The sequence below is a fragment of the Leopardus geoffroyi genome, chromosome D4, assembly GCF_018350155.1.
Source record: "Leopardus geoffroyi isolate Oge1 chromosome D4, O.geoffroyi_Oge1_pat1.0, whole genome shotgun sequence".
NCBI lineage: Eukaryota > Metazoa > Chordata > Mammalia > Carnivora > Felidae > Leopardus > Leopardus geoffroyi.
This window is the reverse complement of record NC_059342.1, coordinates 57,665,972-57,684,340: the sequence shown is the minus strand read 5'-3', so window position 1 is coordinate 57,684,340 and position 18,369 is coordinate 57,665,972. Positions and strand designations below refer to the sequence as shown.

Here is an 18,369-nt window from a genome sequence, read left to right as displayed (position 1 = left end):
GACTCTGACACCATGACATTTTTTGTTGTTTTATATTTGGCCAAAATATTCTGGTTTAGATACAGATATTTACAGAAGGTAGGGAAGAAGGGAACCAGGCCAGAGGGAGGCAGGTATATGTACAAGGCTGAGCTGCAAAGGGCAACGACTTCCTTACAAAGTAGGGTTTTTGTGCACGTTGGTTTCCATCTTACATGACAGTGTCCATTTCCGGTGTGTAGAGAGATGGTGACTGCTGCCCACCCAGGTACCAGCAGCAGGAGATTGTCTCACTTAGGAAGAAGTAGGGTTTACAGGAGCCCAGCAGGGCCTTTCCGCTCTCCTAGGAGCCAGTAAGTTCGCATCTTTCCTTTTCCCTGGAAGTGGGGGAGTGAAGATAATTCAGATTCTTCTATGTTATTCTTTTTATCTCTGTCTTTTCCCCATGATCCCCATAATTGTTTTCATCCTCCCTTTCCATGACCCCTCCCCCATGGCCTGCCATCACCTTCATCTCCACATCCCCCCGAAGCTCTAGCTGGAAGCATCCTAGCTCATCCAGGGCATCCTTGGTGGTAGAGGAGACATGGATCTTCAGGGCTGGGGTGGGATGGGGTGCCGGGATGGTGGAAAAATGAATCAAAGAAAAGACAACAGAAGAGTTGGCAGTACTGGAGAGAGCTTTACCAAACCACCACCCCTCAGGAGGCTCTCAGTCTTCCCGGGGCACATGCACTAGAACCAAAATATGTCCAAGAATGGGGCGGTCAGGAACTGTGGTCTCTCAGACTGAGAGATTTGGAAGAACTCTGAAAAGAAGAAAAGGGCACCACAAATTGAGGCTGAGGCTGGGGTGGAGGGCTGCTGTTTTACCTTGACCATTAGACTCCATTCGGGAGGCAGTGTTCACCGTGTCTCCAAAGAGACAATAGCGGGGCATCTTCAGGCCAACAACCCCAGCACAGACGGGCCCTGTGAGAAGAAACAGGTTGGGAGAGCCTGGGAAAAGCAGATACGAGGGACGGAGTGAGAGTCAGCCTTACCCGTGTGGACCCCTATGCGTAGCCTCAGCTGGTCATGGGGTCGGTGGCGGATGCGGAAGGAAGAAACTGCATCCAGTAGTGCTAGAGCCATACGAGCAATTTCCGGGGCATGACGTTGACCATTTCGGCCTGGGAGACCAGACACCACCATGTAGGCATCTCCAATCGTTTCTACCTGATTGAGATGGGGTTTAAAAGGTCACCTCTATGTGTATCAGTGGGAATGGGTAAGAGCAGAAAGAGACAAGCTGGACACCACTATGAGCCAGCCCAGCAGCCTGGGAGGCCAGAGCATCGACTGGAAAATGAGTGCTGTGGTGCTGAGAATCAGGGGTGGGGTGCGGGCAGAGTTTCAGGGCGTCTTTAAATCCTCCCACAACCACCCCTGTACCTGGTGAACACTCAGTAAGCATTTGCTGAGGGAATGGATACCCTGTCTGCAACGAGATGTGAACAAATAGGCTCTGCTGTCAGGAAGTGGGAAGCAAGGAAACAGGCCTAACCTGAAGAGCACAGAGGCCGGTGAGGTCAGGCAGGCCCAGTGAAATAGGCCTCAGACAGCCTGAACTGTCCAAGGTAAGAATGCAGACGCTTGGCTGTGTTAATTGTACTGAAGCTATACAAAAGAATGTCCTGTTTTTAGGAACTGGACACTGAACTGTTTAGGGATAAAGGGGCACTATGCCTGCAACTTACTCTCAAATGGTTCAAAAAGTAATTAGATTGATAGATATATTTTTAAAAAATAAAGCAAATGGGGGTAAAGTATGAATAATTGGTCAATCTGAGTAAAGGGTTTATTGTCACAGTAATAACAGACGTGGTAGAATAAGTCCAAATAAAGGGACAGGAACACATATGTATTGTTGCTGTAATGTTAGACATTTCCACAATAAATCTATTATTCCCATCTTCTAGGTAAAATACCTGAGGCTCAAGGAGCTTTACAGTTACTTGCCCAAGGCCACACAGTCACAAAGTCAACACCTAAATTCTGATGATTTTTACTGCCAGGCACAGTAAATAAAGCCCACGCCGTGCCAACTCATGACTTCAACAAAATTTTTTACAAGGTACCTTGTTCCTCAGCCCCATAAATCATTCTGTACCTACATCCCATATGATTCGTCCATGTCTAGAGAGAATGGAGGGAAGAGAAAAGACAATAGACAATATTTATACCCCTAGGCAAAAAGTGGCAGATAGGCTCTAGATCCTGTGATGGTTCCGATTAGGGCAGCTTGAGGATTCACAAGAAATTAGACTAGGATGTACAATTAGAGTGCCAGAGCCTCGTCTGTCTACAAAGGGCACCCAGTACTAGGGTGCTGGAGACCCAGGAGGGCAAACTGCCAATGGAGCAGGTAGGTATGTAGGGTTTGGGGAGACTGGGTTTTAAAGGGGTCTCAGTAGGAGGGTAGCCCTGGCTCTCACCTTGTAGACGTCAAAGTTGTCAATTATGGCATCAAAGCAGGTATACAGGTCATTAAGAAGTGTCACCACCTAACAGGATGGGAAAGTAGAGCCCCTGAGACCTGTGCCTAACTTTCTAAGAATTCTTAACCCATAAGCTAGAACAAAATATGGGAACTCCAGAACAAAGGAATCGCCCCTATTATCAAGGATTCCTATGCCCCAGTGAAGTTCCCCAGATCCCTATCCCACCCCCTACTTCTCACCCATGGCTCTCACCTGCATGGGGGTGCTCTCTGCTGACAAAGCTGTGAAGCCAACAATGTCACTGAAGTAGATGGTAACACTGTCAAAGGCCTCAGCCTGTACAGTCTCTCCCCGTTTTAACTGCTCTGCCACTGAACTAGGAAGCAAGGGTGCAGTATGAGCCAAACTGAGAGAAAGAGGATGAGAGGGGGAGAGAAAAGGGGTATATGGTTGAGCAGAAGAGGAGTTATGAAAGCTAAGCCTGGTAGAAGAGGAGGAAGGTGGCTGGGAAGACATTACAGACTAGCTCAAGTAAAGCATTTAAGTGGTGGGGGTTGGAAGGGGACCCCAGGGATGGGCACTAAGTGTCTCAAGTTGGGATTGTTCTACATACACTTGCCGGTGCAAAGGCATGGTAGAGCAGTGTCCTAAGAAGAAGGGATAGGAATCAGAGAGAAGGCAGCAAAGCTCATTTGAAGACAAAATGAAAACACACTGTGTAAAGCCAGAAAGGCTCACTATGTCAAGATATAACAAAGCAGCATTCTAAGAGTTGGGAAGTGAGTTCTCAGGAGCTTGATCAGGCAGAACTCAACAGAGTAGAATATCAAAGGAAGGTTGGGGAAGGGTGACAAATTCTCACTGGGGTAGAATTTGGTAGAGCAGAGCCTCAGCCTTGCGTTTCTCCTCCAGATAGGCCTGTGTGCGCTCCTCCACCAGCTTCTCCAGGTTATTGGCATACTGCTCCATGCGCAACAGCAGGTTGTCCAGTATGCTCGTGCCGCCCTCCCTGGGGGGAGGCCAGAATATGGTACCTGCTGCCAGATTCTCAAGACTCCCAGGACTTCCTACCCAACCCACCTTCTTGGCCCCACCAGCCCCACACACCTCATCCACCAAGACTGATGAGGCTTCTATCCCTGGGGAGCCCTTGCCCCCTAAGTGCCCTCTCACTTGTTAAAGCGGCGAATGAACCCCTTAATTTGTCCAAAGTCTGGCCGCTCAGCTGGTTCTTGGGCCCAACATCGCTCCATCAGCAAAACCAACTCTTCATTCAGTTGGGTCCGGTCAATGCTCGGCCGGAAATATGGCCGTTGACCATTTCGGACCTTCTGGACAATCTCTGAGGGTGATAAAGGGTTTGGATGAAGAACAGGGTCCCCCAGGTAGAGCAGTCTGTGGGTAGTAGATTGCCTCTCACCTTTGGGGCTGAGGTCCAGGCCCTCCAAGTAGAAAGGACCACTGCGAAGTGCTATCTCCTGTAAGATGATCCCAAAGCTATAGACATCAGCCTTCTGCATGCCTGTGGTTGGCAACGGGTTCCCACCAAGCAGTTCTGGGGCAGTCCACAGCTTCTCTAAAAAGAAGGAACAGACTGGCCAGGTCCTCAAAAAGAGCCCATAATACTCCCCATGTTCCTGTCATTCCATCTCCCTCTCCCACCCTCCCTAGGTGGAAATGATCAAGGCCAGAGGAGCTATATAAAAGTGAGTTGTGGGGGAAGGCCTCACTGGCATAGAGGGCGTGGCTGTCATCAGGTTCAGCAGTCGATCGGAAGCTGGCCAGGCCATAGTCTGTGATTTTGAGCACAAAACGACTATCCACCACACAGTTGGAGGACTTGAGACTCCCGTGGGATGCAATAATGCTGTTATGGAGAAAGGCCATGCCCTGCAGGATACAGATCAAGTCATGGGTTTGGATCATATATGGCTTAGGATACCCCCTCTCTATGAGATGGGCATTAGCTAGCTGTCTGAAGATCTTGGGACCATAAAAACCATAAGCTACTTTTGGAAGGCATCCTTTGCAGTTTCTACCCAAAGAAGCAGGCTGAATAGGACAGTTATCCCTTCCTGGTACCATAAACGGTATATTGGCACCTAGGCACCAGGGACAGAAGAAATGTTTAAGGGGAAGGACAAGGGGAGCTATCAGTTATTTACCCTAGAAAGAGCAGTCAGTCTTCTGAGTAGTGAACAGAACTAGGAGGGTGAACTCTAAGACTGATGTGACTGACACCCACGATGGCCTCAAATGTACGGCCACCATTAGGAAAACCTAGGAAGGCTAGAGACTCAGCTATCCAGAGTACCTAGATGTACCAAGACTAACCAGTTGTCAACTTTAACATATAACCATGTGTAGGCAGGCAAGTCAGGATGGAGGAGGAAAGTAAGGGCCAGAGAGAAAGTGGAGAAAATAGTAAATTAGTAAAACCCTGGAAAATGGACAAAAGTAGGAGACAGCTGCCAAGCCAACACAGAAACCAGACACTTCTGGCCCCGTGGGGCCAGACAGGAGAAAACCTTTGTGTATGAGGGACCATTAGGCAGGTCCTAAGAAGGCAGAGTGATGCTTCCCAAAATGAAACCCTAGGAGCCCACCCACGTCAGTTCAGGTGGAACAGAAAAAGGATGCAGTGTTCTATATGCTAACCAAAACAACTGTGTCTAAATATTTAGCTCTGGACATAAACAATTCATAATTCCAGTCTCTGTGAACTCCTCCTTTTTATTCCTTTTGATATCAACAAAACCTTTGGGAGTCACCAAATTTGTGAATACAGAAAGGATTAATCAGGCTTCTGGCTTTGTTCTAAATCACTTTTCCATCAAATTATTGTTCTCTCAAAAGTCATATTTTTCTTATATTTAATGTCACAGCCAACACATCAACTTTACCTAATATTTTATCTCATTTAATGGCAAACTTTCACACACACACACACAAATTCTAAATAACCTCATGAGAATTAAACAGAAAAGCCAAAGCCAGCTTCAGGTGCAGTACAAGTGACCCACTGGGCTAACTCACTGGCTGCAGCACTTGCTCTAAACACCTGTCCAACCCATGCAAGATTCAAATTCATACCTCTCTAAACCCACGGGCCTCTGGGTCACTTGAAAGTAGCTAAAACCTAATATATGGGAAGATACTACAGGTTTAGGATAATTTTCCTTGGTTTCTCTTAGTTTTACTAGTAAACGTTCTTTATAAAATTTCAGTTTTTCTGAACAAAAGAGCAGATATGCCAAATATTGGTCAGAGAATACATGATTCTATGTTTGATGACCTCATTCATTTTTTTCCTGCTAAGAAATCTTTTTTTTTTTTTTTTTTTTTTTTTTTTTTAAATTTTTTTTTTCAACGTTTATTTATTTTTGGGACAGAGAGAGACAGAGCATGAACCGGGGAGGGGCAGAGAGTGAGGGAGACACAGAATCAGAAACAGGCTCCAGGCTCTGAGCCATCAGCCCAGAGCCTGACGCGGGGCTCGAACTCACGGACCGCGAGATCGTGACCTGGCTGAAGTCGGACGCTTAACCGACTGCGCCACCCAGGCGCCCCCTAAGAAATCTTATAATAAGCTCGTGGAGGTTTAAAAACAAACAAAAAAAAGATGATGGCAAGAGATTAGAGATATTTAGGGCAGGAGCACGAAACTTCTTTACAAGTACAGGACTCATTGTGGCCAATACATCTCCCCCAATTAAAAACTCCAGACCCTTTATTTACCCATTATTGCCCAACCAGAGGAATAAGGGGAACTGGAGAAAATGGGACTTCTGGAGGACTAGGAAGGAGAAGCTGAAAGCAAAGATCAAGAAACAAAGGCATTTTAAAGCAGATGAACTCTTAAGGAAGAGTGGGGAAGACTCACCTTAACAAGGTCATTAATGAGCGAATAACGAAACATCCAGTCCAAGTTGATGCTGTCATTTTCCAGAATATCCTGGTAGTGACATGGAACAGATTATGTGACTATCCTAGTAGCACTAGCTATCACAGGCCTTTCTCCCCTGCCCCTAGAATCTCCACCTTCCCTTACCTGTAAACTCCCACGAGGACAGTATTCGGTGACAATGCAAATGTTGGGAGGGTCAATGCAGGCACCAATGAAGCGAGTGAGATGGTTGAACTGAACATCTCTCATCTAACAACAATAACAACAAAAGGTGAGGGGGCGGGGGAGAGAATTCAAAGAGATACAGAAATCTACCACTGCATGAGAGAGCCTTTCTCTTAATTGTACCTGCAACTTAAAATCACTTATAAATAAACCCCTTGACCTCCTAGCCAATTTTACTATTCCCCTCTCTTCTTCCCCCTTTCCTCTTCTCCATCCCTTTTTACCCTGAACCCTGAACCCACACACCATTACATACATGTTTGAGTTCAAACAGAACCTGCCGGGTCAGCTCAATGCGCTTCTTATTCACATGTTTGATGGCAACAACATTTCCCTGATGGCGGGAGTGAAAGAGGAAAAGGGAAATTAGTTCCTGGGTGCTGGGAAATACTGGAGAACTGTGGACATCCAGGAGCTCAGCTGGACACAGGAAGGAAGGTTATGAGGGGCAGAGATTTGTGGGAAGAGGTGATAGATGGGGATGAGACAGGATGAAATGGTGGGGACCAGAACAAGCGGATGACTGTTCACCTTGAAGTGACCGGTGTTGGCAAAGATCTGGTATTTCCCATGGGCTGTCATGAGCGAGCCGTAACTGGATCCCCGCTGGGGCCAAGGGCAACATGGAGGCGGAAGGATGAAAGGAACATTAGATGATGGTGGCAGTGCAGGGGCTATCATTACAGGCCAATGTGCTGGGAAAGGTCCAGGGTACGAAAGGACAGGAACTCAGAGGGAAGCAGAGGGACAGCTGAGACAAGGGCTCACCAGCGACAGTGTGAGGCGACTGCCTGCACCTTTATGATATCGTTCTGAATTGCCAAATTGCAGTTCTTCCCAGCGAATGCGCCACAACATGCTAGCCAGCTCCTTCTCCAGCATCAGCTTTCTGTAAGGACTGCACATCTCAGTTGACTGGCAAGCCCAATCCTGCCACCCCGTAAGCCAACAGTGGGGTTTCAGCGGCTTCCCCAAAGCTCCCGATGCTACAACTTTTATACCTGAGGCGGGACTCACTGCAGGACTGAGACAGAAGGATGCATTCTTTACATAGGGGATACATGCCCTGTGCTCACTTGAAAACACAGAGGCTGAAGTTAAAAGTTCTTTCTTAAAATGGTAGCATTCACAGAAAATTCACCTTTGCCCTTATAAAACCCCACTCAAAATCCCCAGTTAGGACACCCAGTCTAGAACCAAAAGTGGGAAAACAACACCTAGGCTAAAAGACAGCTTAACGAGAAAGGCTAGAGAGGAAGACATTAGGCCTAAGAGGTAGCCATCAAACGAAAGATACCCACTAACCCCCAGAAAGCCTGGGCAGTGGGAGGGAGGGAGCAGGTCAGTGGGAAGGCCAGAACTCACCGGAAAATGAGGAAGCTGGAGACACCAAACATGATGAAGGTGATTCCTGTGCCCAGTGCCACAATCGCCAGAGTTGAAAGCGGAGCTGAAGGAGAGAGGGGACCCTGAGAAAGACTATGTGGAGCTGAGGACGGGGCGGGGGTGGTGCTCAGGGTGTGAGAAGCAGACAGATTTCTGGAGGGAAAGAAGTGAGGAAGGGGTATACAGTATACAAGTCAAGGAAAACAGAGCTAAGGGTGGGGAGTTAGGGAGGGGAGGTGAAAGAATGGGAGGGAGGGGAGGAAGAATTACTCCCAACCCCTGCACACACCCACTTTTATCACAGGATGGGTCGTCCAAGTCAAAGGCACAGGGGGGATTGTCCAAGGGGGGGGCCCCCTTCACCCAGGGGATAGGCCGTCCTGTCCACCAAATCTGCTTCTCGGCTCCTGAGTAGTGAGCTGCAGGCTGTGAGGAAGGAGAACACTGGGCCCACAGGCCTGCTCCCACCAGCCTCTCTCCCAGACCCCAGCTATTTGGCTGCTTTTCTCCCCCAACTTCCCACCTACCCAGCATGCAGCTCCAGCAGAGAAAGTAAGTCCCTGCCTCTACTACCTTTGGTTCTGCCCCACTGAACCTCTGAAAGCTGGATATTCAGGGCCCACATTCTCCTCCCTGCTTCTTCCCCCATCACCTGGAAGTCCCCAGAATCCAGATCTCCCATGGCCCACAGGACAAAATCAGTCTCTCGGTCATTGTTCTTGTCCATAACAACCAGTCCAGTTACACCTAAGATAGAAAAGAGTAGCCCTTACTTTGAGATCTACTCTATGCCCCTCTCCTATGCCCTGATTCCTCTAATTCCTTAGAGTCCCTCCCTGCCCCTGTTCTTAATACACGCCCACCTCTACCACGTTCTCTGACCTCCCCACTAACTTCCTCCTGCCCCTTGTATCTTGTATTTTCTTCTGCCTACTCCACTCCCAGGCCTGAGAGCAGCCCTCTGGTCTCCTCCTGGCCTTCTTCATTACCGTGGTATCTTCGGCCCTGCATCTTCTCCACTATTCGAAGTCCATCTTCCCGGGTGCCTCCTTCCTGTATTGTCTCGTTCAGGACTTCAGCATATAGCAGGATCCCATCATAGAAGCAGCCAGCAATGAGGTTCATCTAGGGGTGGTAACTTCAGCAGTGCTCTCCAAATGAACTGCCAGGCCCCTCCCCAGCCCCCTTTCCCATCTCTGGGGTCTCCCTCTACCTCTTCTCTCTTCTGGTTTGCTTCCTTCCTTCCTCTCATTCCTAAAGTGCCAGCCCTACCTCACTTGACAAAAGGGCAGAAAGAAAAATCCTGTATAAAAGCAGACAGTTCCCATGTATGGCTGGCTCCACGGCCAAGGCTTAATGCTGAGTTAGGGAGAAGAGCCTTTCCTCAAAGCCTGGCCTGACTCTCAGGAAAGAGAGATCTACTTACCAGGGAGGGGGCTAGCTCCACACCAAAATCTTCCCGGGCTCTTATCAGCAGACGATTCTGGAATTCCTGATACTCAGGATTTGGGGGTTCTCGGTATGTGATCACCAATACTGTCTGTACCAACAGCACATGGGGGAGAGTGAAAAGGATTCAAGATAGGCATTGGGGAAGAGAGGAAGCAGAATAGGGAAACTTGGTGAAATACACATGATATGAAATATACACGGGTGAGTCTGAAGGCTGAGAGGATACTAAACTCTGTGTTGTGTGTGTCCCTGTGTGTGTGATATATGTATGGAATATGTTCGATACATCTGGGAAGAGGTGAGTGGCACTCCTCCATGAAAGGTGCATGGTTCTGGGAAGGTGGCGACTAGGAAATAGATGAAATCAACTCCATCCCCAAGCCTCTCCACCAGCCAAGCCTCCCTGCCAGGCTGCCACAGCACTCACAGCTGCTCGCTCTGTCCCTTCCTATTCACTATCAAGGACAACACTGATAAAACAGCTCCTCTCTGAGGTCTTAATCACTGTTAATGTTATCAGTTAAATGTTTATATTTTCAAAAAAAAAAAGTGTTTATATTTTCATTTGGGCCACTTGGAACGGTGCCTCCATTCTAGTAAATAAAAGAGATTTCAGGTTCTATGACAACTGGGGGAAATACTTGGAGACAATGATTCCATCTGTGAAAAGTTGTGGACCCATTCATTTAACGTGTGGAACACCTACCATCAGCAACACTGTCCTGCATAGTGGCATGGTCCTATATGTCACTAAGTAATAGACATTGTCACAGAGAAAACATGTAGTCATATGCCCACACACATTTCACAGATGAGCAAACGACATATGTGATCTTAGCCACACCCACATCTCACTGGCCTTAAGTCAGCACATCTCTGTCTCTCACTGGGGTGCCCATGTGACTCCCACCGACCTTACACATTCTCCCTTCCTTAGCTGATGGACACACTGGCCTCTGCCTACACCTCAGGCCTACCCAATCACTGAGACTAGCCTTTGTCTCAGATGGGAAATTGGCATCGCAACCTCAGGGAAAGACTTCAGATCAATGTATTTTATGAAATGTGACTTTGTGAACATAACATCTACGGACTTCTACCAGTTCTGTTAATTCCTGTCATTGAAAGTACATGTGGACATAGAGATACTAGATAAATCACATATGATTTATTATATATAAATTCATTCTAGGTAGGAAATGATAAATTCAGTTTCTAATATGTATTCATTACATTAGACTAGAGTTTGCTTCATAATGTAATTATTCTTACTGGGGCATTTGGATCCTTGATCACATACTTGTAATACTCTCCCACCCTCGGGCAAAATTTAAAAGAAGGGGGCTGAGGTGGAGTTGGGAGGGTTTGTTCAGTAACACCTGTTTCAAGAATAAAAGAAAAATAGAAGGGTAGGATATTGTTGACAAACGATGTAAAAAAAATCAGGAAAAGAGCCCCAAAAGATCATGCTTAACACAAATTATATTTCAATACAAAGGCTGATAACAGGTTTTTAACACTTTTTAAACACATCATAATTCTCTAGGTTTATCTGTTTGCTAGACTAGCAGTTCTCAAACTTTTTGATCTCATGACCTCTTTATACCACTAAAAATTACTGAGGACCACAAAGAGCTTTTGATTGTTTGGATTACATCTATCAATATTTATGTTTTAGATGGGGCGCCTGGGTGGCGCAGTCGGTTAAGCGTCCGACTTCAGCCAGGTCACGATCTCGCGGTCCGTGAGTTCGAGCCCCGCGTCGGGCTCTGGGCTGATGGCTCAGAGCCTGGAGCCTGTTTCTGATTCTGTGTCTCCCTCTCTCTCTGCCCCTCCCCCGTTCATGCTCTGTCTCTCTCTGTCCCAAAAATAAATAAACGTTGAAAAAAAAAAAAAATTATGTTTTAGAAATTAAAACTGACAAACTTTTAAAACACAAGAATATTCAACTACCCCTTCGACAGCTGCCAGAGTGATAACAGCAGCACGTGCCATGTAGCCTCTGGAAATCTCCACTGTGCAATCGTGGAAGAGTAAGAGTGAGGACGCAAATAAACATCTTAGTATTATTTCTTAAATAGTTTTGGCCTCATGGTCCTTCTAAGAGGATTTCAGTGACCCCCAGGGTTCCAAGACCACATTTTGAAAACTGCTATGCTAGACTGTTTTGCTGTGGTTACTAGCTACTAAAAAAAAGAGCAAGAAAGAAGAAGAATGTCCAAAGAATTTCTATGCTTGCTCAGGGGCTAGAGAGAAGCAGGTAAAGGGAGGTAGATAATGGTGTCCCTTTTTTCAGCGGACTCCAGGTGAGAAAAAAAAACAAGCAAAGGCTGCCAAAAACAGGTTTAGCTGTGAGTGAAGCCAGATGTACACCTAGGCACTGGCATGTGCCTTGAGGCCTACGTTTGAGGCCCCCTCGGCCACATCAGGAGGCGCTGTCAGCAGTGGCTTAAACAGACAAAAAATTGTCTCCAGAAAAGATTCTGTCTTACGCGGCCCTCGGTCCAGCCCTGACTTCCATTCTAGCTGCTGGTGTCCCCTCTGTAATGCAATCTCATGCTGGTCACCTAGGTTGAGACTTCTGTCTAAGTTTGACCCTGTAGTCCTCAAATGCACAGCCTGGGACCATAGAGCCTGGTCATTTGCTTATTTAGCTCCATTGTGTCTACATATTCTCTGTCCTGGCTGATCATCTTGGTTTATAGTACCTGCCGGCTCTACTCCTCTGCAGACGAATGCTTAGTCATGTCCCCGCTTCTCCCCAACACACCCGGTAATTCACTTCAACAAGTATGTGCTAGGCATATGGAATACAAAGATGAGCATGATCCTTGCCCGCCAGTAGCTATAGCTCAATGGGCGAGAAAAATCATATCAATATACTTAATTTCTGAGCCTCTCCCCCAGTAGACCAGGTATCTCTGGTTAAGGGCTCTCTGTTCTTTCATCCTTGACTGGAGCTGACCGCCCACTTCCCTCACCCCTTGCCCTGCTTCAGCACTGGAACAACATGAGTAGTTTTTTCTAGAAAACACTTCATTACTCCCTTACCCTCATCCCACCCCAAAGCCTTGACTTCCCCCTCAGCATATTCTTGACTGCCCATTTCCCCTTCTTTTGTGTCATAGCAAAATTCCTCTTTGTTTTTCTGAATAATGCCTGCAGTAAGTGGGAGAACTGAGAATTAATTTACCTAATTGTTAGCTGACTAGATCTCATTTCCCCCTAAGCTAAGTGCTGGGGCCCCTTAACTGGTAGGAATTCTCAGACAAGAAAGAGAGATATTCCTTCCACAAAAAAGAATACAGCCCATAAAGCTATGGAGTCCTCCCACCCAGGAGAGCCACAGAGATCTTCCTTGACCACACTAGCTAGAGTACAATTCCCTTGCCATTCCCTTCTCATGAGAAGCGCTTTTTTTTTGCCTGGTTTTATTTTTTACGGGGTTTTTAGCAACACGCACCGCAAGTTGTCCTATGTTTGTATTTATTTGCTTATTTAATGTCTGTCTCTCCTACTAAATGTAAGCTCCAGGCAGGGGCTACATCTGTTATGTTCTCCACTGCATACCAGTACCTCGCACAGTGATTGGGACATAATAGGTGCTCAACAGACACTAATAGAATGAGCCAATATTCAAATGACTCAAACATTGACTGATAATGTGGTTAAGCTCTATAGGAGATGGAGTTAAGCACAAGAATAGGAAATTCAGTCCAACCTGGGGATTCAAGGATTGTTTCCTCAAAGGAAAAATAACTGATCTGAGCCTTAAAGAATACACACACATTATCCAGACAGACAAAGGTGAGAAGGTTGTTTTAGGCAAAAGTGACAGCACAAACAAAACCTGTCCTGCCACTGCCCAGGTTCAAGTGTGACAGTCACAGACTCACACCAGACATGTCATTCACAGATACCACTAAATATGTAATTACAGTCACACAAAATTTTACTCATTAGAGAAGATGACCACCCAAGTCCAGCCCTTGTAAAGATCTACTGAATTTTAGATTCAGAGAATCCCAGGGTTGAAAAGACTTTAAAGTTACGCTACATGCCACTTAAAATCCTTTTTCAGAAAAAGGAGAGATAGTGAAAAAATTGGTGGGAGAGTCAGGGAACAATTCATGGGTGTGATTTGCAGGGGCAGAGATTTAGCATGAGGGAAGAACATTCCAGAAAAATAGAGCAAAGAGCACAACGGCAAGGGGGCAGGGAGGCCCAGGGGTTGGGGAACTGAGAGAGGTCTGGTTGGCTGGAGTACTGGGCATGAGGGGCACTAGGAGGCAAGACTGAAAACCTGGGCTGAACACAGACTGTAGAAGGTCTGAAATGTCATGATAAGGAGTCAGGACTTTATTCTGTAGAAACTTAGTCATTGAAAGTTTTGAGCAGAAGAGTGAAATGAACAGTCATGTCAATTTCCCCTGCAAGTTGTTTCCTAAATTCATTTCTTTCCATTCCTACTACTGCCACTGTCCTTGAAGCCTATATCACCTCACTCTATTTGACCCGAATACAGGTGGTCTCACTGCCTCTAACCTCCTCCTCTTCTTATCCAACCAGAATTCTGTCTTTATATTTCTCTTCACAAAAAAATATCAAGGACCCCACATCCAAGTCCAAGCACCTTAATTTTAGCTTCAGAGCTCTCCTTAATCTGATTATATCTTTGCAACATTATTTCCTACATCTGCTTCAAGCCAACCCTTCTTTCTTGTCAGGTCAGTATCTTCTTGGTTTCCCAAACATGCCCATTTCTATCTTTTATCTCTTTGCTCAGACTGCCTAGATCCTCTCTCCTGCTGAGACTAGGACTATGGCATCTATCTTTCAAGTCACAAAAGATTCTCATCTTTATAAAAAAGCTTCCCTAAACCCAGCTCACATTGACTCTCCCTCATCTGAACCCCAAGTTCTTAGTGTCTGTTCCAGGACACATAATCATATTCTTTCTCGTATTTGTATCTAACTGTACCTCAATCATACCTCGCCTATCCAGAAAGGATGGAAGTCCTCCCAGGGCCCAGGACCAGGTCTTTTCCTGAACTTTTCTCCCTCACAGTAAAGTCTACTAGTGGGACTTAAGAGAATATTCCAGGATCTTGGGAGGTAGCCTTAGTAATGAGAAAAGAGTCACAAAAGTGGGGAAGTAAGGAAGAATGATAGGAGACTCAAAAAGCCTCTGTTAATTTCACTCCTGTAGCTCATAATTCCTGTCCTGTTTCTGGGGTTTCTGTGGGTCTTATGACAGAGAATCTCCAAAGAAGTTTCCTTTCCCCCTCCTCCACGTTTGGCGCAAATGATACCTGAAAGGCCTCTCTGAGGGCTTGGACCTGTTCCCGGGTGCGATTGTCCTGCCAGGGCCGGCCTGTGGAGCGTGTGGGGCCTGCACGAAGACTCTCCCCAAAGACGTCCAGGTAAAAGAAGACATAATCCCCATTGGTCAGGTTCTCCCTCTGGGCCTGGAGCAGGATCTCATGCAGCATCTCCAGAGGGCCACAGATATACACAACTGGGAACAAGTATAAAACAGAGGAGCATTCTGAGAAAGTCCCCAGTCCCCAGACAGCCCCCTCTCTGAACCATCTGCATTTCCATCTTCAGCAAGGAAGAAAGTGCCCTAACCTATCAACCACCCAACATATGCTCCCCATCCCTCCCCCTTGGAGTCTATGTCATAAGTACCTTGGGGCTTTATGGACCATCTGGCAGAGGTCAGAGTCTGACTCCAGACCCCAGAGGAAGGGAGCTATCAGCCTTTAAGCCCCTCCTCTTCCCAGAGCTCTGACTGCTGCGCCCCACCCAGCCCTCCTCACTGCCCCATTCGGCCCTGCCTCTCCCTAGGCTCAAAGGCACTGACTGCTCAAAATTACTGTCAGTGGCAGTTTTACTGTCTTTCCCCAACAAATGAGCTGAATCCAAAAGCCCATTTATGGAGTCCTTACTATTTTTCTGCCCTGTCTTGGTGCCCTGTCTGAGAAGTCTCTGCTCACAGATGACACTCATTCTGGAGTGGCCATCAACCACATCCAGTACTCTAGGGCACTCGTATTGCTCCCGAAAGTCAGTTTCCCCCCAATCCCACCTTCTTCTCTGACACAGGCTCCACCTCTCATGCTATCTTGTTCCTTGTTTACATTTGCCTATGCTGTCCACAAGCTCCCCTAATACAATGGCTTAGCCTTCCCACAGGTGCTCTCTCCACATGTGCTTCTTGACCCCAACCACCACATACATCTCAGTGCCCACCTCCATCCACAGTTTCCCAGTGCTGAGCTGCAGGGATACAGCGACCCTCCTCCCCTGACCCTAAGATAGCCTGGGCCACACTCACTGCGCCCGTTGGCCCGGATGAAGTGGGTGGCCTGCTCAGGGCCCCCTGGCTCACGGGCATACACCTGGTGCTGCACACTGAGGTTGCTGCCCTGCAGGGCCTCAAAGACGCCCTCGATGGTGAAGTAGTGAGGCCGGTCATCTGTGCGAGCATCCAGATACAGCAAGGCAGCACGGGCAGTCCAATTGAAGTGCCCGTGTAATGTCACTACAAACTCACCCAGCTTGGGAGCAGAGGGGCCAGTGCGCACCAGAGTACGATAATGCTCATTCTTAGCTGCAAAACCAGAGGCCACAGCACCCGCAGTCAGCAGGGGAAGGCGCCAATGTGAGGCAAAGCGGGCCACAGAGGCAGCGGGGTACACGCAACCGGGACCCAACAGAAGATCGGGGTCGTGGTACAGCTTGAGGTCCACAGCGCGCAGCGGTGCCAGGTACTCAGAGCAGGCGCCATCTAGTTCCGAGCTGACAAACCTCAGGTCCACAGGCAGTGCCCGGCCCAGCGCCTCCACAGCTAGTGCCACAGCAGGACCCACCCGTGGCCAGGCCCAGGCATAGCTCAGGTTGTGTTCTGGCAGCACCACCGCCAGAGTCAGGTTCCGCGCCCCCGGAGGACGCACCCCACCTGCCAGGGCTGCCACCAACAGCAGGAGTGATGGCAGTGCCATAGGGAGAAAGCAGCGGCCCCACCACCCCCAGAACCTGGTGCCACTCTGGCCTACGGAGGAGGCACAAGCACCACCCAGCCTGGAACCTGGGGAAGATGGCCAGGGAGAGAAGTGAGGAGAAGCTAGGCAGGCTGCGACACAGAAAGTGGTGGGGACGCGTGAAGAGGAGATGGGAGGAAGCCCCGGGGGTTGGGTAAGGAGTGGGTCCACAGGTCTGGGGCAAGGACTGAGGGCTGAGTAGGGTGGCAGGAGAAGGTAGGGACCAAGGGGGCCTGTGACCGGGATGGGGACAGTGAGAGGCGAAGGAGCCTGATGAATCTTGAGCTTTAGCTGAGAGGGAAAAGGGGATCCGAGACTGGGATGGGGTGGGGGTGGAGGGGAGGCTGGTACAAAGGAAAGGCCTGAGGGGACCTCACAGCTGAAGGGGCTAGGAGGGCTGAGAGCTGCGAAAAGGAGGACCAAGGGGGTAAGGTGGGAGGGGGCCCGCGCCGCGGAAGGACCGGGACCATGGGCGGGCGGGGAGCGAAGCGAGGCCTGGGCTGGAGCAGAGGGAAAGGCAGGGGTAAATCTCCCAGTGAAGGCTTCTCCTGAAGCTCCTGCTTGGACTAACGGGCCCAGGGCGCTGGTGCCATCCGGAGCTGCGGCGGCCCCGCCCGTGTCCCAGCTCCTCTCTGCTTCGCTCCTCCTGGGCCCGGGCGGCCGGCGCTGCCGGGCGCTTCCTCCCGCCCCCCGCCTGGGCCCCCGGGCGCGCCGCTTGTCCAGGTCAGGTCGCCGCGGCCCGGCCCGTCTCTGCTCGCTGCGCCGGCGGCGGCGGCCGAGTGTGACTCCCCGGGCAGGCCGCCCGCCCCCGCCCCCGCCCCGCGCCTTCCCCGCCCCCTCCCCCGCGGCCCCTCCTCCTCCCCCTCAGGCCCCACCCTCTGGCGCCTGCTGTCTCCCCCCACCCCCTACCCTGGCGCCCAGGGACATCCCAGGTCTCAAACCCACCCAGTGACAACTCGGGGGCTCCGCGCCAGGGGCTCTCAGGCCGGTGAGGTTCCTGGTCGTCCTCTCACTTTACGGGCCCAGCCCTGTCTCCCCCAAGCCCCTGACCCACCCCGCCACTGTCTCTCCATCTTGCACATTGCCAAGAGCCCAGAACTTCTCCTCTCCCCACTTGCGTATCCCGCTGTTCTTAGGGTCCCCTCTCTTAACTCCCCTGAGTCCCTCCAACACTCCAGTCTCCAGGAAGCAGTCAGGAATCCCCAAATATTTGGTATCCTCACTAGTCCTCCACCTAGTAAACCATAGCACCCTTCCCCATTGCCAGGAACCTCTCCCTCCTTCACCAGGAAGAGGTGCCTGCCACCTGGAAGACTGGCCCCTCCAGGACCAAGGGGCTCCAATGCCTGGTTTTTCCTGAGTCCTTACAAGTCCATGGGTCTCCTTCTTCCTTAGAACTCAGCCCCCCACCCTCCCTCTTCCTTCCCCATGCTCCCTTCTGTGCCCTCCCATGTCTTCAGAGGCCCACCATAGCCCACTGGGCCTCTACCACACCATCTGCTCCAGGGACCCAGCCCAGGAACAGCCTCTTCTCTTCTGTCTCCCTGCACAGCCCAGGATTGCACCTGATAACAGCTCATGGACTGACTGAGCAGAACATTCCCCCAGCAATGCAAGCCCATTGTATCCCCCTTGGGTTCCACCCTGCTCCTAAGCCTCCAGCCTAGAAGGCTATCCCCAGATACTCTGTATCTGGCGTCCCAATCTGATCCTGAGAATAGCTTAAGAGGAATGATACCATGGTTGCTGGGAGGGGACTGCTATGGGACCCTGGGGAGTTTCTCTCAAACTATCATAAAGGAGATACATATAAACCCATTCTCCTTCGGAGAGCCACAGTTTCTCTCCCCCTTCAAGCCTCTTCTCCAGAAATCACCGTGCCTAGAAGCTG

The 18,369-nt window shown here is 49.2% G+C and overlaps 1 protein-coding gene across 4 annotated transcripts; it reads right to left on the bottom strand.

Annotated features, from left to right (window-relative positions):
* Positions 1-15: 15 nt before the first annotated feature.
* Positions 16-17,274, bottom strand: NPR2 (natriuretic peptide receptor 2). Of its 4 annotated transcripts, none has more exons than XM_045469324.1 (22): positions 15,773-17,274; positions 14,745-14,950; positions 9,407-9,520; positions 8,970-9,105; positions 8,633-8,727; positions 8,274-8,406; positions 7,960-8,044; positions 7,363-7,492; positions 7,126-7,200; positions 6,851-6,928; positions 6,514-6,618; positions 6,346-6,417; positions 4,193-4,352; positions 3,883-4,038; positions 3,636-3,804; positions 3,325-3,471; positions 2,715-2,838; positions 2,457-2,525; positions 1,023-1,197; positions 853-951; positions 488-579; positions 16-356 (listed from the first exon to the last, which is right to left on the bottom strand). In XM_045469324.1, the coding sequence occupies exons 1-22, from the start codon at positions 16,437-16,439 to the stop codon at positions 291-293; spliced, it is 3,153 nt and encodes a 1,050-aa protein (XP_045325280.1). In that variant the 5' UTR covers positions 16,440-17,274; the 3' UTR covers positions 16-290. The 4 variants fall into 4 exon arrangements, with proteins under 4 accessions (XP_045325280.1, XP_045325281.1, XP_045325282.1 ...); XM_045469325.1 differs by having other exon boundaries at positions 7,363-7,483; positions 15,773-17,273; XM_045469326.1 differs by lacking the exon at positions 7,126-7,200.
* Positions 17,275-18,369: the final 1,095 nt, after the last annotated feature.